Here is a 25,011-nt window from a genome sequence, read left to right on the forward strand (position 1 = left end):
TCCCAGTGATAGCTATCAAGCTTTACCTACAAAGGACCAGGTTTCAGGGGCAGAGCCTTCACGCTGCATCTCTCCATGGGTGAATGAGAAAAGAATTTTAGAAAACTTGGTCTCCTGTTAGTTGAAGAAAATATCTTGAAAATGATGTAAGAGAGTGCAAGTCACTGATTTTGAGAACTTCCTACTACTACTAATTTTGAACTCATTCATACAGGTAGCCATGATGGGTCAAATTACCTGTGGGGGGAAGAAGTCATGAACTCATCAGTCTTGTCTTCATAGAGTGTTCTTGGCACTGTTGAGAGACAATTTTTTTAATAATTTTTACTTTCTTGTATTGAAGATATGTATTCTTTTCCAAACATAAGACTTGTATGTCATTGGAACCTCCATTGCTCTATGTTTCATAGGTTTTGAACTTTAGACTTAGTTCCTAACACCTTACAGTCCTCAAATACGCTACTAGTTCTCGCATGTATTCACAGAACACTTGAACGTTCAGCATCTCAGTCTTCCATTTGAATAACAATTCAGGAGTGTATATGATTTATTGGGTTTTGTGGAACTTTTTGCAAAACAAAAGTTTTCTCATACTAACTCATTAATCATACAGTGAGACCCCTGCTCCCCATCCCACCAATCCTTGTTGATTCACACGCAACATTCATGAAAAATAAGGTTGTTGGTAATAAAAACTTTTTGTGTGCATAGTGAGACTACCATCTTCTATCTTACAGACTAAAGACTGATAAACCTGGGTGTATTTAGAACATGACTGTGGACATACAGTACATGTAATTAATGTATTTGTATGAAAAGAACTTGTGTAAAAATGTTGTTTACTGAATATAGGACTTTATTTTGTTAAAGTTTTATATATTTTTTCAGTTTTAGATTTTGCATGGAAATTCAGACAGGCTTTGTTTCAAATTTTCATAGTATCTTCCTTGTGCTAGTAATAATTGTTGGTTTTGTTTTGTGAGGTGATGGTTATACTGGATTGATTAAAAATGTACAGAAACTACATAGCATGCATAATTTCCTTATAGCTTGAGCATTCTATAGATTACTTCTCAGTCAGTGTGCTTGCAGTGTACATCTGTGTCTGAAATAAGGACAGGTGATTTGTTTAATGCTAAATCAATTATTTACATTTTCCACTGGCCTGTTGACTGTAATCTTGAACTTTGCATATTCCTCATTGCTTCTTCTACCACATTATCTTTGTCCCCAGCCCACTTGTCATCTACATCCCCAGCCCACTTGTCATCTACATTATCTTTACATGTTATTCATACTTCTTTCTCATTTAACTTACTGGCTTTAGTTACATACAGTACTAGTAAAATTCTGAGCCCTTCATATCCAGTGAAAACTGCTGTGCCTTCTATTATCATGTTTACTTTAACTGAGTATTGTACAGTAATGATCAGACATAGTTCAAGCTATAGTACTGTACATTTGTTGGCGTACTTTCCTTATACATGTAAGAGACATAATTGAACAAACTTTTTCTTATCTGTTTAATAAATACTATACTTGAACATTTTGTGCAATTTCTGAACACGGAATAAAGATGTCACCAAAAGTATGCAACTTGAAGGTGCATTACAGCCTCTCTTGAACTCTAGGCGTCAGCATCCATAAGGAGAATTTCTTGTAATTTAACAGTAAAATCAGCAAGAAAATTTTTGTTCTAGGTTGTGGGGTAACATGGCATCTTATTCACTTTAGTGGCACTTGTACATTGTAATTGTACTCCGGTAAAGGTTTTTGTGCTGTCCCCTAGTGGCACTTGTACATTGTAATTGTACTCCGGTAAAGGTTTTTGTGCTGTCCCCTTGGTTCAGTTCCATCATTTTCTACTTTTTGCTTGTCATCACTTCCTTTTTACTTTGTTAAACCCAGTTGCCAAATTATTTTTAACTAACTAAAATTTTCTCTTTTTATTGAAGAATGAGTATTCCAGCAATCCCAGAAATGTGACTTAGTAGTCCTGTTAAACTGCTGCTGTACTTCTTAATCATGATAGTGTAATGATAACATAGTAGAATAAAGGTACCTATACACACAAAAACATAATGTAACTACAACTCAAAAGCCAGGCAGTATGGAAGAAGGTGAAATATTTAAATTAAGCTTATGGATAATGGCCAAAGAGGAAATCTGGTATTAGCTATCACAGTTATCATTGATGAAAGCTATCTTCTGTTCTGTGCTGTCTTATGCAGTGGATGAAAGCCTTATTGTAAGGTACACTTGAATTCTAGATAGGTAAACAGTATTCCAAGAATGGTAAAACGTAAGTTTTGAAGCACGTAGTTGTAATATAATCTTGTCTGTTGGTATAAATGTCTTAGAAACAACCACTGTCTTTCTGGCAGCATTCAGTAAACTAACTTGCATCAGGTCTTGTTTAATGGTGAGAATAGTCAAGTACAGTGAAGTCAAGTACAGTGATACCACTGGCACAGTAAACTGTGGAATGAATGCTAATTGAAAGACCTGGTAATTGCAAAATTTTGGTTTTGCTAGAGTTCAGCCTCATTCCCACTGACTGCACTGCTTACTAACATGCACAAGATTTCTAAAGAATAGCTGCAATGTCATTTTTTCATTGGGAGAAATATAATGACAACGACAAAGTTTTTGTGATCTGCTTACTGTACAGTGTTTTTTCAAGGTCACAGCCACATCAGTAATAGTGAGTAAAACTATTTGACAGAGTCCCTGGATCAACACATGTTAGGCCAAAATTGTATTTTCACTAAAAACAGTGAAGACATCATTTCACTGCTGGTTTTTAACAAATTATGAAAGGAGTGCTAAAATCAGTTTGAGGAAGCCAACACATTCATGATACAATCTATATATATAATGGATGTATGTATGTACAGTATGTATGTGTGTGTGTGTGTGTGTGTGTGCCATCATGACTCTGAAATGCATTGAGCAATTTCAGTCAAACTTGGTATATAAATGACTCACTATCTACAGTAGAAGTCAGCACAGTGGGGGTAAGACATCACTAGCACCAAAGGGCACCGAATGGGATGGGGTATGAAGGGCTTCCCTGAAACGGGGCTGGTTCTGCCTGTGAAGTGGGGCTGGTTATACCCATAGTATTAGTAACTTTACAAATTTATCATACCTAATTTCAGTATACATGTGACTTACTATTTGGAAAAGAATACTATGGGGGTAAGACATCAATGGCACCAAATGGGGTGGGGGTTGGGAAGGGGTTGACAGAGAAAGAGTGAGAGGGAGAGGAAGTGGGAAAGAGAGTAGAGGGGGTGTTAGGGAGAATCAAGAGGGAAAGGAACAGGGAGGGTTGGAGAGAGAGAGAGAGAGAAAGAGAGAGAGATTGAGAGGAAGTGAGAGAGAAAGAGTAGAGGGGGTGTTAGGGAGAAGAAAGAGGGGAAAAAGTGAGAGAGAGAGAGAGAGAGGAAGTTTATCGGTTATCATTCAGAGTTATCTTTGGCAGTGGCGGGTTGGTCAGCTAGTCTCATAAAATTGGATGAATCCAAAAGTACCTTTCACATACTTTATTGATGTGTGTATGCATCCCAGCTTTGAGGGGAAAAAGAGAAAACACCAGCATTGCAGTATTTTGCTTGACAAAATAAAAATTATTCTCTCTCTCTCTCTCTCTCTCTCTCTCTCTCTCTCTCTCTCTCTCTCTCTCTCTCTCTCTCTCTCTCTCTCTCTCTCTCTCTCTCTCTCTCTCTCTCTCTCTCTCAAAGAATATTTTGTATCCCATAAATCAGTTCTTAGAAGTTTTTTTTTTTTAATGTACTGTACTATACTGTATACTGAAAAAGTGATCAGACATTGGTTCTTTGAAAGGTTTCAGATCTGAAACCAAATATGTTTTGTTTTAATTCTCAGTAGCTATTACTCATTAGCACTCTGGGGTCATCTTGACATTTTCAAATAAGAACTCTTAGTTATGCAGTGACAGCACTGAGAGTTGGGAGGCATAACAATTTGACAGCATTAATCATTACATGCACTAGACAAGGTATGTCTTTATCTTTTGTTGTCATATTTTAATATGGTATTGTAGGTACCCCAACCGAGATCCCCGAGACTTTGATCAAAGAGACCAGCGAGGTGATCAACGTTTCAGTGACATGCCACCTAATCGCGACCGTGGTAACTTCAACAGAGGTGATCCCAGAGATAGCAGGTGCGGTATTCATCTGTTTTCTGATTTTATCTTTCAAAAGATAAATTAATGTTAAAATGATGGAATATTAAAAGTTTTACTTATCATGTTTTGTTTTGTGTTTTCATTGAGCAGTTACATGTATAAAAGCAATCTTGATAAAGCAGTAGGAGAAGATATAAAAAATATTGCATTGATTAAACAGGACAGTCCACAAAATATGACAAAAAAAAGTAACAAAAAGGCAAATATATTGTGAATACTTGTTGACTTAGACTGAGGACCAGGTAGTAGGTTAGAACTTTTTAAGTTTTGTGTGTAAGTATAAAGCTCAAATTCATAAAGAAGAAAGGTACTGTTGTAGTTGCGCATTGCTGCTCAGAAACCAGCCTGAGAGGTGTATAAATGAAATGTGTACAAGAGATAATGATGTAACTTGAAAGAATGCTGGATGAAGTGGTTTTAGCATAGGATCTTTGAAATTAGAATTTTTGAAGATGAAAGGTAAAAGTAACATCCTTATAAATTTCATAAAGAATCTTTTTCTTAGTAGTGAAATAAAGTAAAATAGATTGTGCAGTATTAGTAAAGTTTTACCACTAGCTGGATTGCTTTTAAAGCAATTTTGAAACTAGTTCTTCAGTAGGAGGTGTGTTTTTCAGGGAACGGGATAGAGAACCCAGAGGATACCGTGATCCCCGTGATAATCGTGATCCAAGAGGTGATGTTCGTGATCAGCGAGATGTAAGGGATCCAAGAGGAGGAAATGAAAGAGATAGAGATCCTCGTAACGAGCGTGATATGGATTTCCGAAACAACCCTAATTCAGAAAGCAGAGATCCTAGGGGTGGAAGACCGCCATTTTCTCAAGACAAAGACTTCAGAAGTGGTAATATTTGTATTCTCACTTTTCACTCTGTAGGGGTTCCAGACATTACATGAGATGTAAGCTAGGAGTGCTAAAGGGTAATTCATTACCTTTGTCAGATATATAGTGATTATAGAAGTACTGTATAAACTTGGGTACACTTAAAAAACTTGTTTCAAGATGCAAGAAGCACTTACAGTACTTTGTTTCCACGCAAGGTACCGTTTTCCTTGATGTTGAAACGTGGCAAATCAGTATTATTTAATTACAGTACAGGTTTTGTTGAATTAGTGGTCTAATTATACTGATTATGTTTTTTATGACTTGCCTTAACTGGGGCCAAAATGGGTGCTGGAATATTTTAAGTGTTGACTCCTTACAGGAGGTCATGTGCTGCTGTTTGTCTCAACAGGATGGAAGTATTAAATTTTCAGATGGGTCTGTATTGTTCCGTGATCAGACACTTCATCATGATTGTTCCAGAAGTAATTTTGGCCTTTAAAATCCAAGAAAATGTGTCAAAAATTTACTAAAAACTTGTAAATATTTTTTTTTTTTTTTTTTTTTGTTTTGATTGCTTGCAAATATGATTTGATGTACAGAAATTTTGGTGAAAGTGATGAGTACGGGTAAACTTATCCAGTAGTATGGTGATCTATGTAGGGATTAAACAGTTTGTATGACAGAACTGCTTTAGATTTAGTGGGGAAAGGTAAGCTAAGCTTTAAACTGATATGCAATCTCTCTCGCCATTGTATTTCCATTTTATGTAGGTATCTGTTTCTATTTGTAGTACTGTAATGAATAAGAAAAAAAAGACCAAAAAATACACAATTGTTGACCAAGTCTTAGTTATTTAATGATTAGCATAATGAAGGGCCCTTTCATTTGTTGCTGTATTTTTTATTTTCTACTTAAACCCAGAGCTTGAAGTTTGCATTACAGTAATCATAGTGGGATTGCATTTACAATATTTAATAGAAGAATCTTCTTTTAAAAAGGAAATCCCTGGATTGCAGTTAGAATATTTAATTGAAAGGAATTTTAGCTGAAAATAAGGTCATATTTAGATTGTTTCACATTAAACCTATTACAGTAGTATTTATAACTGCTATTTTGGGATGCTATGTGGGACAAAGCATGCTGCTAGGACAGCAGGAAAAATCTTTTGTTTTTATCTTTTACAAGAGAAAGCAAGAGCAGTTTAGGTATAGTAGAAAACATTTTATAATACTCCCCTCTACTCTGCCTCTTATGGATAACTGCAATGTTAACACTGAATTTATGAGTGTGTAAGTTTGCTAACAGAATGCCAACAAAAAACAAAGTTGTTGGTTGAATATAAAAATTATTCAGAAGTTTGTGTACTAGAATAAGATTTTCAGTATGTTTAACTTGGTAAAGTTTTGTAGATGATTGTGCTTTTATTAGGTAAGGTTCATGTGTAAATCTAATCTAAGCTATCCTGTGTGTGATACACAAACATATGCATCATGTTAAGTAAACTGCACACTTACTGTTTCCCTCCACCCCTCCTCTGTGGTACAGTATTTTTTTTTTTTTACAATTATTCATTGCAGTACAATACTGTACTCTGTACAGTAATTGTATGTGTCTTATGTTGAATGCATCATGATAAGATAAACTATGCGCTTACTTGCCCCCCTCCCCACTCTCTCTCTCTCTCTCTCTCTCTCTCTCTCTCTCTCTCTCTCTCTCTCTCTCTCTCTCTCTCTCTCTCTCTCTCTCTCTCTCTCTCTCTCTCTCTCTCTCTCTCTCTAAGGTAATAAGAAAGATTTTTAACAGAAATGCCAGACTCTTTATGAAAGTTGCATATCAGTGTATGGATATAAGCACTCTTCACACTACTGTTGGAGTTAGATAATGTTTTGTTTTAAGATGCTGAAGGTTATTTAATAAAAAGCTGCTGAAAAATGACTAAGGTATTGTTTATTGATAATGAATGACAAAATGGTAGTTCAGGATACATATAGCATTTTAGAAGGATTTCTGTCTTGCAACAGGCAAATTCAAATAACTGGTAACTCTTTGACCCTAAGGTGCTGGTTATGAGGGAGCTTTCTGTAATAGTAAAAATAGTAATAATAATGATATTTGAGTAAATACTGATATTACAGTATTATTGAGTTTGACTAGTTACCAGTAATGGTAGTCTATGGCATCTGCGTAAACATTAGCCTATCAGATACCTAACTCCACATGTAAGATTCCACTGTATATTTTGAGCCAGTTTTTGTGCCCCCCCCCCAAAAAAAGTTTTTTTTTATGCCATTAAATATGGAATCTGTTGCAAGAAATATCTCCTGCAAGTTTCTAAAAGCTTAGGGGGTGCATGTTGCCTTCAGATGGTGTTTGTTAGTGTTCAAGGCAGGGGGATAAATGTGATTATTTTAAGTTAATGGTCATATTATATATTTAATCTTATGATTTACACTATTTGTCAATGTTCTAATCTTTAGGTGCCAATCCTCCTCCCCCTATTGGTGGTGGACCTTCTCAGCCTCCTCCACGAGGTGTTCCTCCTCCCGCTGGTGTTCCACCCCCTCCAAGCAGCAGTCTTACAGCAAGTCTTGCTGGGCAAGATCAAGAAAAGGTAAGGAGACTGTTTCATTGTTTACTCAGTTCTCTGTTCATTTTGATTTTCAGTGCAAGAATACTTTCTATACACAGCACAGCAGTCTCTGAGTTAAGGCGGAGATCTGTTCCAGAGGCCCGACTTAAGTTGGATCTCAACTTTAAAATATTTATTAAAATAAAAAAAAGTGATGAAAGCCTTACCTTTAATCCAGTGGTTGGCTTGCACACTGGGAGGATGGCGACACTACTTATTTACATGAGGGAGCTCAGAAACTAGTACCTAGTCTAATGTCACCTTAACTTCATATTTGTGTTGTCTTCGGATTTTCGCCTTAAGTGGGAGACAAATTTTTTATGAATACTGTATTTTTGAAAAGTGTTGTAAGATCAGATTGACTTATGTCGAGACCTCCTTAACTTGGGGACTGCCTATAAGTAAATCCCCTGGTTATTTGTTGTATATGTAGTCCATTAGTGTCTGTTTTTGGTATTTGTTGTATATGTAGTCCATTAGTGTCTGTTTTTGCTATACTTCTCATTGTATTTTTGTTAAAAGCCATCAAAGTTATGGCTGCTTGTGGTAGGAAAGGTTGAACATTCATGAAGGGCTTTTAGTGCTCTACCTTGACCTAAGTCCAGATCTGCCTGCAAGAACATTGTTATTGGCTACTTGTGTGGTTGTCAGTAAATTGTTGAATTATTGTCATAACTGTTTGTCCAGTATCACAGTGGTCCCATGACATATAAACATAAGAAGTGCTCGTAGGAGAGGTGAAAGGACAGATCATAGACACTGAGCTTTCGTCTTTATTTCAAGATCTGATCTCAGTAACGATCAAGTCTTGAAATAAAGACGAAAGCTCACTGTCTACGATCTTTCCTTTCACCTCTTCTGTGAGCGCTTCTTATATTTCATAACTGTGATATTGCCACATTCAGGTTCATTTCATGTTTTCCTCCTTTAGAATGATGCCTTCATTAGAATTTTTAGTTTATACAAGCTACAAGTTACTTGGTGTTGAGCAGGCGTATTCATTTACAAAACTGCACATCAGACACTTATAAATAAACCAATGATTTGTTTATACAGGGCTGTATGAAATTTGTAACCAAGGTTTAAGAGTTATGCATTAATTGAAGCTAAAATGGAATAAAGTAGAAATTTACCAAATGGATTGTAGTTAATGTAATGAACTTCAAATAGAAAAGACAGAGTATGGGAAACTAAAGTCTCACATCAGCCTGTTTAATATTTAGGTTAGGCCCTTATCACCAGATTAGAAAGTTCAGTTCTAACAAGCATCCTTGTGGCCTAGCTTACTAAGTAATGTACATTTCATTACTTTAATGTTTAAAGCTTTTACAGAATTACACAGAGGATATATTGGATATGATCATAGAGGAACACCTGTTTGGAAACAATTATGAACTGTCAAAAAATTTTGAAGATTGTTTGTATCATACCTAAAGAATTGTAGACAGTGTGTTTATCTTTTTGTGTCACTAAGCAGATAGTTGAGATTGAAGAATTGTGTGATATCAAAGCAAAATATTTTTTTTTCTTTAGTCAGCGGACTTCTGACAGATGTTAAACGACTATAGCTTTTTCTGTCTTTTTGCATAGTAAAATTTGGTATTATGTTCATAGTTAAGAAGGATTATAGAAGAAGAGAATTCACAGGAGTGATCAGGAAATATATTCATAAGAGGAAAAAGTAGTGAAGATAAATATTTTCACGATTCCAGGTGTTGAACCAAATTAAAAAGTGACAATGGTATTAGGCTACCTCCAGCATATTTCAGTTAAAGCTTTATAATTGATGGTTTAGAAAAAATTATTGTTTTAGTGACTTGAGCATTTTACTTCCAGTGACAGTATGTTAAAGTAAGAAGCATAAAAATCATGTGGTAAAGCCCAATATTTATGTAATTACTGTATATGGCAAACCGTTATGGACATGCAGTGTTTAAGTTTTGCTGTAAGTTAAAGCTTGGTGCAAATACCCTGTCATTGAGCAGGTTGACATGAGTCTAACTCTTAAGTTTATTTGTTATTTTCTATATATAATTTTGTAATTTATCATGTTTTTCCTTGCTTTCTCTGTTTATTCTGTACTTCTCAAGCACTCTTTTATGTACTAGGTTGTTTTCCTTATTGGAGGTAATGGACATGGAGCATTTTGCTTTTCCAAGTGCAGGTGCAGCTTGACTTGTAAACCAATTTGTACATTTCAACTCATTAATCATAAGATGCCTTATTCTGTGTAGAACTAATTCCTTGTCACACCCTTATCCTGCAAATAATGCATGAGTTTCATCTGGCTGGCCTCCCACTACTGTTAGCATCCACATGCATTCTTTTGTGTGAGTTCATAATCCATAACGATATCTTACCAGTTCTCTCCCAGATCTTAGTGTGCTCTGCCTTAATGTCTCCTTGTTCTCACGCTAATGTTTTCCTCACTTTTGTTCTTATACTAATCATTGCTACTTTTTCTAATTGCTAAATCAAGGGTGAATCCCATGTACAGAAAACTTGAAAAATGTGCTGGTGCTAGAAGAATTTATCCTTACCTCAAGACCGCAGATTTGTTAGCTATGAAAAATACAAATTAATAAAAAATTTGTCATATTTGGTGTTAATGAAATTAGAAGTACATTACATTAATTTTGCCATTAGAATGCTGTGGGTATAATAAAACACTTTCACACTTTGTGTAGTACTGTGTTGCATATTTTACATTTATAATGTGCAAAATAATGGTTAAAGAGTGATTTGATGAAATTAGCATAATTTTGTTTTTTTTAAAGCCAGATAGTATTTTCAGCACTTAGCTTTCCTTGCAGTTTTTTGTGTAAATGGGGTATTCTTTATGTATGGTAGGACAGGTGTAGAAATTGTGCCTGCCAATAGTGGGGGGTTAGTTTCATGTAAAAGGATTGATGATAGCAGTGTAGTGCGTAATTAAAACCTCATCAGTAGAAATACTTCTTAATTAACCATTATAAAAAAAAGATTGATGCAGTACAGTAGAAATATTTAGTGATTTTGGAAGTAGTATAACTAGCTGTATCATATTACCTTTACTGTTTTAAATCGGATAAATCATGTGATTGGTTTATTTAGGAGTTCAAACCAGATAAATCATGTGATCGGTTTAACTATGAGTTTTGCTCTTTGAGAATAAATACAAATGTTGCAAATGTCAGTGTTTTTTGTAGAATTGCAGTTGGTAAAAATTTTCTCTTTACAGGCTAATTTAATTATGCAAGTGTTGCAGCTGTCTGATGAACAGATACAAATGCTGCCACCAGAACAACGCTCTTCCATCATTCAGCTTAAGGAACAGATACAGCGTTCACAGCACTAAGTCTTTTTGATGATGTAAGAGAGCATATTGTTCCATTTCTTGCACACAAAGTATGTAAACACACGATAAGGAAACTTTCTTTTATTAAGGTATAAAATAGAAGTTGATGTTAACTCATTAGATTGTAGGTAAAGATAGTGTCATAAATAATTAAGTAATCATTAGTGATTTTGTTTGTATTTGCAAGGCTGCTTGCTTTTGGAAAATAACTTTATACAGCATGTTACAATGATTCTGTTAAAATTGTTCACATAGTGTTTAGACTGTTTATTATGTAGATTATGTATTTTATGTTTTTTATGTTTATTCCCATACTTATTTGGATATATTTATATGAATTCATATGCTAAAATTGGTAATGCCATTAGTTCCATATTGTAGAAATGACCAGAGAATTTTTGTATTTTGCACCAGAGAGGCGTCCTCCCCTGCCAAAGAAAAAGGAAACCGTAGTTTTATTATTGGTTAATATTGAGTGAGTAACACCCAATTTATTGAAATAGCTTTGCATATACCTCATTTTGAATATTACACTGGTAACTTATTTTTCAGCTTGGAGTAAAGCTCACACCTAACCAGAAGTGATGTACATAAGGATTCAAAGATATATGGTAAACTATTGTTCATTTCTTCCTATCCCCTTGTTTAAATAGAATATCTATGCAGTTTATTGATTTTTATGAGTTGACAGTTGTCACAGGAAATCTTTAATGATGTTTCATAATTACCTTTTATAGATGTATTCTAGTATTAGAAGTGGAAAATTAGTTAATTACATATGCTTTCAAGTTAGTTTCCAGGTATGTGCTGCTCGTGGGAAGCTGTTGCAAGTGGAGCTTGTGCTCTAATTTAGTCAGTATGTGTGTATGAAATAAGATTTTAAATTTCTAGATTTGATAACAAGCTCTAATTTTTGGCTCTCAAATTGTATGTCTAAATTACTAATGAAAAGATGAGAAAATATTTTTCAACTGGAGGGAGAACAAGATACTATGTAATATACCTTAAATATTTAGCGCTGTATAGGAATACTTTTATATAAAAAAAAATGCATATAAGCTATCTTTGTTTCATGTGCGATATTTTAGTTCCTACTTTGTGTGTTGTTTCTTGCAATTCATCGCTTACAAGAATATAGGTTAGTCTTCATTCACTTGATTAATTTTTATATATTTTTCCTTTTTATTTTCCTGTTTTAATTGAAATGTTTTATCAGTACAGTTTATAACTACTTGTTGTAACTGGAGTTGTGTTCATAATTTCCATTGTACTTCCAGCTTCACATTGGTTACTGTAAGTTCAAATTTATGTTGTGTGTTGTCGGGATTGAAGCTTTTAAGGAGGTCCAGTTAACAGTATCAGAGGTTTGCCACATAATTTTAAATACTTGATCCTTAAGGTTTGTTAATGATGGAATTGTACGATTGCTCTTTAGGCAGTCAGTTAGGAGCCTTTACTTAGAAGAGTAATTAGATATGTCAGGTACAAGCCTTTTATACTAGTGCCATCATGCATGTTGAAAGAGGGCAAACCAAGTTTTGACTAATCCTTACGACATGCAAAGTCATTATGAAAAAGGGAGGGGAGCCCCCTGTTTCACTTGCAAGAACACTCATTTCTACTTGTGCACTCATCTGTCTGACTGGAAGTTTTCATCTTTTCACGATTTTCCATGAATTTTGATTATTTGAAAGCCAGTAATAATTTGTTTCAATTTGAGAAATGGTCATGGTTATGCATGTGATGTTTTTGTTGTCATTTTGGTCTGTTTATTAGCAAATATAGTTTTTGTAAGAATTTTTTTTTAATTGAAAAGGGTAAACTATATTGTATTGGCTGTCAGTTGGAAAGATCACTAGTGCTTCTAAGAGGTTTTTTGCAACACCCTTTGGTCCAAATGTGGATATCTGTAGAAAAAATATAGGGAATGAGAATGCAGACCCATAAGCTGTATGTACCATCTGGGTATACCATTTTTATTTATTTTTATAGAGATTCCTAACCCTTTCAGTATCATTTTTGATAGCTCATGATAATTATCAGTCAGAAACAATTTGCAATACTATATGTGAAGCAAGAATATTGCAACAGGTGGTTCATGGTAGATATTACACCAAGATCTTTACAGTCCCTGAGGTAATGGGGCTAGAGGTTTGTGAAGTAAACTTTTTCTGGATAGCAGTGGGAGAGTCAGTCAAGATATGTAGCCGCTAAAGGGCTCCATGATGTTCACAATGTAGTGGTTTCTCAATAGCCTTTGTGCCGAATTTTTTGCAAATACTGGACTGGAGGTCCTCATGGAAAGGCTCTATGTGTCAGTTCCAGGCTCTCAGCTTCAGTCTCTCTACTACACTTTTGGTATTCAGCATGATAACTTCAGATGCCATTCAGTCCTATTCAGTGAGTATTAATTTCTGTAAGTATCTGGACAAGTTACCATGAGTATAATGTTTATATGTCAGCTTGCTTTTCTCCTATGGATTTAAAAGTTTAATGAGTGCTCTCCACTCTCTTTTGCTCAAACCTGTTTCAGCAAAAAATCCTATCTGGTCTAGTTCTTCATCTATTCTTTTTCCTAAATTTCTTGGCCTTTCAATAGGTTTTCGTCTTGCTGCTTCCATAATTATTACTTTTCTGAATAACTGTTTCTTATCCCATCTCATTACATGGATAAACCACACTAGTTGAGATTGATGTAATGACCACAAATATAATTATTACAAGCATGGATGAAGAGCCTGATCAACCAGCTCATGAATTTCCAGAGCAATTCAGGAGTTTCGTGTCATGTAGCTGTTCCCCTTCATCACTAGAGCTGTCTTAAAAAAACAAGACTGCCAGGGGACTGGTAGGAAGTTGCTAAGGGTGTATCACCAGAAACTGGTAGTCTGTAGACACAGAGAAGAACCATGTAATGCATAGGAAGGACATTTCATAGTTTGAGAACACAGTGCCAATGTAGATTAGATTTCCTCAGGTATCTCCAGATTCAGGTCATGTTTATGTTGTCCAGCAAAGAATGGGGCTTAAAAGGATAATGTGAGGGTGTCAGAAGTTTAGTATCTCTGAGAAAAAGCACCAAGTTGGGGTTAGTTGTAGGTAAAAACATTACATCTTTAATGAATCTCAGATTGAGGGAATAATAATCATGCAGTACAATACTATTATAGTTGCACATTTGAAGATGATGAAAAAACTTGGTTCAAAAGTTTACACGAGCCAGCACCAGGATCATATTTGGGGCCAAAGAGAGAGTTTGTGTTGGTTCTTAGATTTATGCTGTTTAAGAACATTCGTGCTGATTCCTTCAGGAGAAATCACAAGTCTCCCTTTGGAGGTATGTATCTACAAGCATCACTGAAAGGCATGGGGAGTTTTTTTAGCGTATTTGTTTGACTGCCATAAGGAGCAAACTCTCAAACATTAAGTACAAAATAACTAGATAATTACCAGTCTGGTAAATGTTCATGAAGAAAATTTTGGGAAAATGATTTCCCTGAAGTAGTTGTTCAATGCTAAAAGAAGTAATTGATATTAATTTATATATACATAGAACTGTGAAACATCTTTACTTAAAAATCTAAATCTTTAAATTGAGCTACCCTTCTTTTAGCTCCTTCAGTTAGAACATACTGTACTTTTGGAATGCAGACAGAAACAGAAATGAGTGTACTTTTTTAAGAGAGGGTCTCCCCAATCTGGGAAATATCTTAACTGCCTTTCAAAATGATCTGTTCATATCTGGTACTAGTAAATGCAATAGGTTTGTGTGTGTAAAAAAATAAAAAAAAAATTTGCTTTGAAAGGGATATATATTTTTATTTGCTGTAGTTAATGTGGACACATCTTTTTTTGTAATTTAACCGGGAATGCCTTCATATTACATGCAGCTGTAACATAACTTTTATGATTTAAGTCACATATCAATTTATCTTTTTCTCCAATTATTTGTAAATTGTCAAGCTGTCATTTTTGTATTTCTGTATTTCATTTACTTGAAATCAGATGTATAGAAATATGTATGAATAAATTTTTCTGTACTTTACAGCATATGGCTTTTGTATTGTATTTATTGTATAGTTGTGTCTTTGTCATAACAAGATCTCGAGTGAAGACAGTGGCAGGTATATCGTAAAAATTTGAGATAAATTTTGATATCCACCGAGGATCAGTGCAGAGATCTTTTTGTAATCACAGATATCTAAAATTCTCCACCTGGTGAATACCAGTGTCTTTGCTGCATAGAAGAACAGGCCTTATAACCCCCATAAATTTTTATTTGCTAATAGTCTTGTTTACTATTATTCTAGCAATCTCTTTCCATTTCGTCTATGTTGTTGCTACTCATTTTTTTTAGTACCCTCTCAATGTCTGCTTTAACGTCCATTATGTCTTGAATACAAGGCCTGTCCTCTCACCACAGCATCCCTGTAGGTGAGTATCTCTTATAATGAACCTATAAAGTTACATTAGACAGTCCATAGTGTTCTTTGCAACAATTATGTGGCCTCAGCTGTACAGCTTTCAGGTTCTTACTTTTCCATTCCATGTTCTCTTTAGTCTCCTGCAACCTAATTGTCCAACTTTTTCATGCTCCATGTGTTAGTTCTCATTTCAGAACAAATCCTTCAGCAGGCCTAAGGAGAGAGTAAAGATAAGACCCTGCTGTCTCATTTAAACTTTAAAAACCACTATAAATGTTACTCTTCCTCTTTCCCATTGGGTCTTACACATTTTGAATGCTGAAAATATCTCGTTCCATTTATCTTGAGCATGTATTTGTTACTCTCTTGTTGTCTTTGTTACACTTCTGTTAGATATTACTGTAATAAGTTTCTCTCTACAGTATTTTTATAGCATAGACAGCCACCGTCTTAACCATGTTTTCCAAAGCATTGTAAGGTGTTCATCCTTCATTAATGCATCATCTAATAGTCATGATGTATTTTGCTTTGTTGATTTTTAGTATGCTACTCTTCATTCCATTTTGTCTTTTAACCTCACAAAACCTCTTCTCTGATTCTGCTCTTAACACTATGTCATTATGTATACGTATAGTAGCATGTAGGGCCGCCTTCTCTTTACTAGAACTTGTAGTATGACAAAAATGCTATGCGTAAATGAAGACCAGGCAGTGGAAATTATTGAAATTTAATTTCCTCCAAATGTTTTGACAGGTACTGAAAAATTTATAGTAAATATAATTCCTGTCCAATATTCTCATTTTATTGTGGGCATGGCTTATTGCTGATTCTCTTTAAACCATTCTCCTTCCTCTAGTTACTTGTCCGTCCACCTTCAACAGTCACTTGCTGTATGTCCACCTCATTTAAGAGGAAATCCTTTATGCAACCATTGAGTATATGGAAATTTTACTTAGTCTGGTAGTAACCAACACCATCAGTGCTGTGGTACCACATTCTCCCCTTAAAAGAATAGATCTGAAATGAGCTCTCTGTGCTCTTCTGTCTTTTTGCACCTTATTCTATAATGTTTTCATTTGATCCAGGTCTTATGCCTATCTTGCTTTAATTTTGGGGCCTTCCTATTGGTCTTTGACCTGCTACCTTTATATCTGCTTGTTTGGTGCATTGTAATTTTTTTTTTTTTTTTTGCTGTCCCTTTGGCTTAGCCGTGTTACTTTTCATCCATTCTTTTTGGTTTCTTTCTACATACTGTCCAATTTCTCAAATTTTATTTTGCTCCTAATTTCACCTTTCATTTAGAAACATCTTTCTAATGAGTACTGTGAGTCGAGAAGATTTGGTGGTTCTGTGAGTTGAGAAATAAGACTGGATAGTCTGAAATTCATAATGGTAATAATCTTGGAAAAATAAATCTTGACAGAATGTAGATAAAGTCAAGTATTGAAGAGGGGCTATTCAATTTTGCTAGAGAGATGTGACTGAATACTGTAGCTTTGCATTTCCTTTTGTCTTTGTTTTGGGAAGGTATTATGCAACCTACAGTTCAGTTTCACTACTTGACCTATTCAGGAAGACATTGTTTTTGTTTGCATATTAATATATATGCCTAAGCATTTAACAGCAGTAACTAAAAACTAAATTACCATGCTGTACAGCTTGTTAACTCAATAAAAATAGTCTTTTCAAGAAGTTAAAACACATTTGTCTAAGAAAAACTAAACATTCATATAAAATCTTTAAAATCCACAACTATATACAACAAAAATAAGTTATGATAATCAATTATACAATACTCTATATAATTTGAAAATAATATAGTAAATAAATTATTTACTTAAAACAATTTCAAAGGAACATTCATCTCATCTGTTTGTTATATTCTTGCCAATAATCATTTGTCATCATCTGAGTTAACCTGGATACAGTTCGTTCAAAGGCAAACATCTCTTCTTCTCCTGTAAAAATACTAATGGTCTTGGTTTCCTTTTGTTTTTCCTTTAAACCTAAATCATCCATTAGCATGAGGCTGTCCTTATCAACAAACTCTGAATGGCCCTCCTCTCCTTGGAAAATCTCAGTGTGCGGGACATCACTAGTACAGACCAATCGTACCTGAAACAAAAGAAAACTCCATTAAGCTCTAGTGTATGGTCACTTGTTTTTATCAGTATTTTATCAAATTATTCAACCACAAAGTATCTAAACTGTATTTGATGAATAGCAGTAGAGCACCTGTGTAAAAGGGGTTTCCAATTCTTAATATTCCAAAGCAAAATCATTAAAAGACCTAAAATGATGTACACCTAATATAACAAAGTTTATTTCAGATTATCATTAATATTTCAGTATATAGTCAAGTAATTACAGTAATTAGACCACTGGGCCACATTTCTAGACTCGGGATTTAGAAGCTGAAATTTGGGTAATGGGATAGCTACATCAGATCTCCAAGGAAATAAGTAGAAGGTTAAAGGTACATAGTACAACTGGGGGCTACAAGGACAGTGGGGCTACAACGACAATGTACAAGAACATTTAGTAGTTTACGCTGTTGTATGATGAGAAAAGAAGTCTACAAATATATAAACAATAATCAGCTTTAGTGTACATATTTATATTGAGGGTTAAGTTCTGAGAGCCATATCAAGCCATATCTTTTTTGTCAGTCAGCTTTAGTATAAACTAGTTTGAATGTTTCTATATCATATTGTGCTACCAAAGGGTCCCCAGCTTAAACGATAGTTCTAGTACAGTACAGAATTGTTTACTGTAATCAAACACTTAACATAACTGTTATTAACTGTAATATGAATAATTCTGTCAAGTTAAAATACAAAAAAAAAAAAAAACTGTTTAAGTCTGTCCTGAGATGAAAAGCAAATGATTTGAATGATTTAATATCCCACACAACACATTTTCTCTCAAGATTCCAATAAATTTTCTTTTTTCAAGCCTGGTATGTGATGGATGGGGAGGGGGTTGTATGGAGGGTGGGTGTGAGGAGAATGCCAGGCCCTTTCAAGAAGACACTATATTTCTGGCTGTACTACAACACTACTCACAACTGCAGTAGTTTTTTTTTTTTTTTTTTTTTACCTGAATACACACTTTCATTTTCTACAATTTAAAAATTTATAATTTTCTTCCTATTATCTACCATCTAACTGTAATTCTGATGTTTTTACTTGATATGTTCATGGCAAATAAATTCCATGCATATGTATTACTGGCAAGAAAATCACATATGCTTGTGGCATCTATGCATTGTAATTTTCTATGCTTGTGGCATCCATGCATTGTAATTTTCTACTATCATTTTATTACCAATAATTGCTCAGGACAGAAATAAACTGTATTTATAAAAACAGAAGTTTACAATAAGTACTTGTGTAACTACTAGTTATAAACAATTTCATAATTTCTTTAATACTATATTTTCATTACTACCTATTATACTCAGTTGTTTACCGTAAGCCTTCTTAAATGCTTTAAAATAGCCAAATCTTTCTACTGTTCAGTGGTATTTTTAAATACAGTTTATACATGTAATCATTTACCATACAATTTTACACGTCTTGTTCCTACTGCATTTTACAATTACAGTACCCTTGAATATTGTATTACAGTATCACGAAAGGTTAGAAGGAAAGGTTTACAGTAACAAACAATTTGGCATTTGTCATTGTAATAATAATGGTGATCAATAAACAAAAACAAAACTACATTTCATGTCACTGACTGCTAATAGTGAGAATGAGACTGAGTAAGAACAACTGGTATTATTCCGAGTTGGTGACAATGGTTCTAGGAACATCCGCCGTAGGAAAACTCACCTCAGGAATTATCGCCGTAGGAAACTTTGCCGTATAGGATTTTTGCCGTAAGACAATTTCGTCGCATTTTTTTTTTTTTTTTTTTTTTTTCGATAACTCTTATCTTGAATGGTCCCTTTCGGAGTAATGTCCAATTTAATATGCGAAGTACCCTGTTATCAAGTACTGTATATGTCTCACACTATTGTTCCTTTGATTTTAACATTTTAATAAGCGAAGTACCTTGTTATCAAGTATATCTGATTTTTACATTTTGATTAATGAAGTACCATTTTTTTTTTTTTTGTTCCTTGTAAATGTTATCATAATTTGTTATAATTTGTGAATTATTTGACTGTGTTCCAAACATTGATTTATTTTGGTATGGATAGAAAAAAAAAAAGCTTTGCATGAGAGAAAAAAAAAAAGCATTGCATGAGCAGGAAAAATAAAGTATTACTTAACATGTCTTTTTTAAAGGGTCAAACATCAGACAAATTAAAAAGCAAACATTTAAAAAATAAGACTAAAAATATATCAAATTAACAAAGAAATAATTTAAAAAGTGTGCAAATTCCAAGCAATGCTTCGTAAATAATGTGTTTTTTGTGTTGGACTGTAATGAAGCATTTTCCGCTAAAGTCTTGCATTGATATCAATATATATTTTCTTCATTTGCACTGCATCTCCTTGATCTAAATCACACACTCTTTTTTGCTAATGTCTTCCTTTTTCAAATACGCAATTAGTGTCCACAAATTTGGGTGCATGTTAGTCATGGAACTCTGTACTGCAATGTAGAAGCCTTCTACACTGTTGTTGGTTCTGATCATACCATTCTGGGTTTGTTGAAGACATTCCACAATTCAATATGAAAAGTTGGCTGTATTCTTCGTCTTCGTTCACCTCGACGCTGTTCTTCTCCGATATAGTGAGTTTCAAAATATGATACAAATTCTTGGGGCAAAACATCATTATCAGTCAGTTTCAGTTCAAGAAAACCATCAATAACATCACACACTGGCAGAAATGCTAATGCAGTGAAGCATTTGGTTTTGGTGTTAAATTCTGCATCCGTAAGAGAGTGTGACTTTAAACCTATATCCACAATGTGGCGATAGATATTCTTAGCCATATGAAATAAACAACCTGCTATATTTGTTGTTGGAAATATATCACAGAAAGCATTGATAACTGTTTTCTCAAAACCAACCATTAAGGTTTTGGACTCTAATGATGGGTGTAAGTCCTTCAAGGCGCTAAAAAGTCTACTGTAGGTTACTTGTGATTTATTGTACTAGGTAGCAAAACAAAAAAGATGTGGTATGCTAATATGTCTCATGATATGTAACATTAATAACTGATAATATATATCTGGGTTACATTTAAAAGTGCCACCACAAGCCCAATCTTTATTATTAGCAAGGTCCTCTAACCCAGCTTGTGCCAAACACTAAAATTCTATCCAGATCATCTTCACCAATATCATACAATAAAAAGTTATCACCATTTTCAAGAGATCTATGTTCTTCAGGTATTGTATATCCACTCCTTCCAGTTGGGATTGGGGGAGCTTGGCTTTTCTTCTGCCTCCAACCTCTAATACTGCGAGACAAATGCGACGAAGTCGCTAGCAAAGACAATGCATTATTATCTAAACTAGATGAAATTTCTGCAATTAACGAACGTACAGAAGTTTGTAAATTAGTGGCTAGTGATTTCAATTTTGTTTTTGCTTCATACATTTTTGGTTTTGATGGATGGCAATGCTAGCCAAATGTTTTACATATAGATAAATTTTCATTTTCCAGCACAGTATGCACTCTAGCTTTACATTATTTTCACATTTCCAATATGTTTTTTCGCCTATTTTCTATCTATTCTGTAAACAAAGTTAAGATCATCAACTAATTTCACACCACCTCGGGTACTTTCCACTTGATAGACCATTGTAATGGGTTGGCTGCACAAAAAAATATTGTCGAATGAGTGAAGAAAATGTGAAGAGTTTAACTCAACTCTACTCCTTTTAGAGTTCAAATTAGGTATTCAATTTGGGTATTTTAATTATAAAACAAGGTACTTCGTCAATCAAAATGTAACGGTAGTAGGCTCCAGATATACTTGATAACAAGGTACTTCACTTATTAAAATGTTGAAATTGAAGTAACAATAGTGTGACCAAATATACTTGATAACAAATACGGCGAAATTGTCTTACGGCAAAAATCCAATAGGGCAAAGTTTCCTACGGTGAAAATTCCCCAGGCGAGTTTTCCTACGGCAAAAATGTTTACGGCGAATGTTCCGGATATGGGTGAGAATGCCATTCTCTTTTGCAGCCAACAGCATAGAGTTTAGCTTGCGCTATACAGTACTTGATAACATTATACAACCAGTCAGAAGGCTTTTGGACAATGGTTTTTTACTCTATTCTTATTATTATTATTATTCAGATGAAACCTTTTCATATGAAACAAGCCCACAGAGGCCACTGACTTGAAGTTCAAGCTTCCAAAGAATATGGTGTTCATTGGGAAGAAGTAAGAGGAGGTAAATGGAAATACAGAAAGAAGAGATCCCACTCACTAAGAAAGAAAAAAAATAGTAAATTAACAAATGATAAAATGTATTGAAATGCAAGGCGAACAGTATATTAGGGTAGATATGCATTACGCTTTTGCTTGAGCTTTTAAAGTTCCAATTGTACGACATCCTATGGGAGGCTGTTCCACAGTCCAACGGCGTGAGGAATAAAGGACCTCTGGAACTGATTAGTTCGACATTGAGGCACATTTAGCATATTGGTGCTGTTGTTCAGCGAATTTGGTTGCTCTCGGCAGGAAAAGGGGATCAGGGATCAATTGTGAATGTGAAAGATCTCTTGAAATACAACTTGTGAAAAATTGACAAACAGGAGACCATCTGTCGAAGGTCCAAGTCAGGATCATCAAACCCTGGGATTAAAAATTTGACCATTGACTTGTTACTACTTACAAGTCTCAGATAAAAACAACAAATCGTAGTTACGGGCACAACTCTGGAGATCAAGAAAATTTGACTTTAAGCCCCGAATATTTGAGTCAAATGCTTTGCAATTTTTCTTGCTGTAATGAGTAAAAGGTCCAGGGTTCAGCTCAATGTCTCCCAAAAGAATTAAAATTAACTACATAATATCAGAATAAAACTAATAATTAAACTTATAACGACAGTAACATTGTAAAAATCAACAGAACAATAAACAATACCATCAACAACAACAGTATTGACATTATTTACAAAAATTCTATTGAGAGTACAATTAAATGTCACCATATGTCATTGAAAGAGCCAGAAGAAACTGGTCAACAAGGTTGGGCCGGTGGCACACCACGTAAGGCAAAAGAAATCCCCCAGGTTTGGCACAACAACTGGGGGAGGACAGTTAGGATGGATTTGAGAAATAAAATGCTCAGAAGGAAAAGAGTACAGTATGTAAAGATGAAGGCACTTTCCCGATAATCCACCGAGCAACTTTTGCTTTCTCATCAGCTTGTCCTACATACTTTTCAAAAAACAAGAAAGTGAACGAAAAAGAGGATAAATGCCTGATTGTACCCTCAGGCAAGGAAACTCAAACCCAAGACCATGGAAGGCCATTACAATGGCTATGGCACAGTCCAAGGTTGGAGAACAAGGTTTGTACTTAGAAACCTTTTAGAAGGGTTGCCTACCAAGGCTAAAGAGTCCCTTCTACCCACTGGTTTGATTTCAGTGTTTTTCTCCTAGAAGAGTGAATGTTGCTATGAAAAGCCACATTAACCCACTACCACTAAGTTTCATGTCTTGTCTGCTATAAGTAGAGGTGCTGTAATCTAAATCTTAGCCTAACCTGACTACATATACAAGACGGTGTGGCAAGCAATATACAGCACTAATAATATGAATATAATCTAACAAAAGACCTGCTTAAAAGTACACCATATTGCTCTATTGAGCAAAATGTATGAGTCAAAGTATATGTTACGATAAGTGTAATATTAGTTAATTGTAATCATAATTCCCATAATATAGTACTGTTGTTTTAAACATTGTATAAATGAAAAAAATAATACCATTGTTAAAGAAAGCCCAACATACTAAAGTGGGCAATCGCTAGCCTTGGCTACCTGAATTGCAACCTAAACCAACGTTGCTGAAATGCAAATACTCTTCAGTCTATGCTGTACAAAAATTATGCTGTGAACTTCCACTGACTACAAAGGAAGAAAGCATTGTACATCATTTTACCCTTAAATGTAGTCAAACTTCATGTTCACTATATTTTGCCAAATGTTGAACTGGATGAGGCTTGCCTATAGGTCCCCATGCACATAATGATACTTGCAATGATCATTATCGCTAGTAACACTTCAGTATGTATGGGGTCATTGCATTGCTAAAACTTGGCGGGCCCTGGTGATCTGATTATTTTACCTGGAACCTGGCAATACCAGGTTCATGCTCCCAGTTTGCTTTCAATATCTCCAGATTATTTGGTTCGAGGGTTTACCTTGCAATAATCTTCAGCAGCTTAGCAACTCTTGAATCAAAAATAGGTCTTGTAGGCTATAGGCTATAGAGAACATATGACCTCAAGTGATAAAATTTAAGTGATTTTATTGAATTATATAAAGAATGCCCTTGTCTTTGGAATGTTAAAACCAAAGATTATAGTGACAAAAGAAAGATGAATAACGCCGACATAATTCTACTAAAAAAATTAAAGGAGGAAGAGTCAGCAACTAGTTTTAGTTCACTAAGCAGTGTACCACGAGATAAAAAAAAGTTTCTTTTCAGCAACCCCTCTTCAAACCACTTCCGCCTCTCTGGTTTGCCTATTTTGTTAAGAAATAAGCTGCAGCGGCCCTCCTAGTGCTCATGTTATCACTTCAAAAGATGATGCCATGTTTGCAATGAAAAAAAAAAAAAACTTTGTTGAGAATATCTTATCATTAAATGATCAAATCAGATCACTGAAATAGAAACTCTAGCTGTTACCATCTGATACGTTTCTTACTGAACAGTTATTAAACAGTAATTTCTGATGGGCAAAGTGCAAGAAGAGAAAATTCTTACTTTTTTAAAAAGCAGGAGAGGCATAACAAGCATGAAATGTATTCATCTTTCTAAACCAAGTTATACATTCTAACTTTATGGGATTCTTGTCACAAAAGCTAATTCACTTTAACCCTTAAACGTCGAGCCTCTATTTACAAAAACGTCTCCCGTATGCCGGCGGCGTTCGGGAGTTAGTGCCAGCGGAAAAAAGTTTTTCAAAAATCACAGCACGCTTAGTTTTTAAGATTAAGAGTTAATTTTTGGCTCCTTTTTTTTGTCACTGCCTGAAGTTTAGTATGCAACCATCAGAAATGAAAAAAAATATCATATATAAATATTGAAATATATGACAGCGCAAAAAAATGTTTATATAATTTTATACAAATCGCGCTGTGAGCAAAACGGTTAAAGCTAACAGGTTATTTTTTTTCTTTGTATTGTACACTAAACTGCGATGATTTTGGTATATAACAAATTGTAAAACGATCAAAGCAACACAGAGAAAATATCACAAAATGATGCATGAATTAAACGCGGGATGTAAAAAATGTTTTTCAAAAATTCACCATAAATCGAAATATTGTGCTAGAGACTTCCCGTTTGTTGAAAAATGAAGCTAATTGATTGAATATTACTAGACTGTAAGTGTTTTAGCTTACAATTGCAGTTTTCGACCATTTTCGGT

The 25,011-nt window shown here is 34.6% G+C and overlaps 2 protein-coding genes across 11 annotated transcripts in view; one reads left to right on the top strand and one right to left on the bottom strand.

The window, feature by feature from the left end:
- Window positions 1-15,053, top strand: part of CstF64 (cleavage stimulation factor subunit 2 CstF64) — a 44,522-nt gene extending 29,469 nt beyond the window's left edge. For 2 of the 4 annotated variants that reach the window (XM_067130279.1, XM_067130281.1), the window contains 4 exons: window positions 4,070-4,192; window positions 4,834-5,060; window positions 7,520-7,653; window positions 10,892-15,053. In XM_067130279.1, coding sequence (XP_066986380.1) covers window positions 4,070-4,192; window positions 4,834-5,060; window positions 7,520-7,653; window positions 10,892-11,008 — 601 coding nt within the window. In that variant the 3' untranslated portion in view covers window positions 11,009-15,053. The remainder of the gene's footprint in view (window positions 1-4,069; window positions 4,193-4,833; window positions 5,061-7,519; window positions 7,654-10,891) is intronic. The other 2 variants (XM_067130280.1, XM_067130282.1) reach the window with 2 other exon arrangements.
- Window positions 15,054-17,157: 2,104 nt separating this feature from the next.
- LOC136854108 (putative ATPase N2B) overlaps window positions 17,158-25,011 on the bottom strand; it is a 329,373-nt gene continuing 321,519 nt past the window's right edge. For all 7 annotated transcript variants that reach the window (XM_067130285.1, XM_067130289.1, XM_067130284.1 and 4 more), the window contains one exon: window positions 17,158-17,547. In XM_067130285.1, the coding sequence (XP_066986386.1) occupies window positions 17,293-17,547 (255 nt within the window). In that variant the 3' untranslated portion in view covers window positions 17,158-17,292. The remainder of the gene's footprint in view (window positions 17,548-25,011) is intronic.

Source organism: Macrobrachium rosenbergii, chromosome 28 (assembly GCF_040412425.1).
Source record: "Macrobrachium rosenbergii isolate ZJJX-2024 chromosome 28, ASM4041242v1, whole genome shotgun sequence".
NCBI lineage: Eukaryota > Metazoa > Arthropoda > Malacostraca > Decapoda > Palaemonidae > Macrobrachium > Macrobrachium rosenbergii.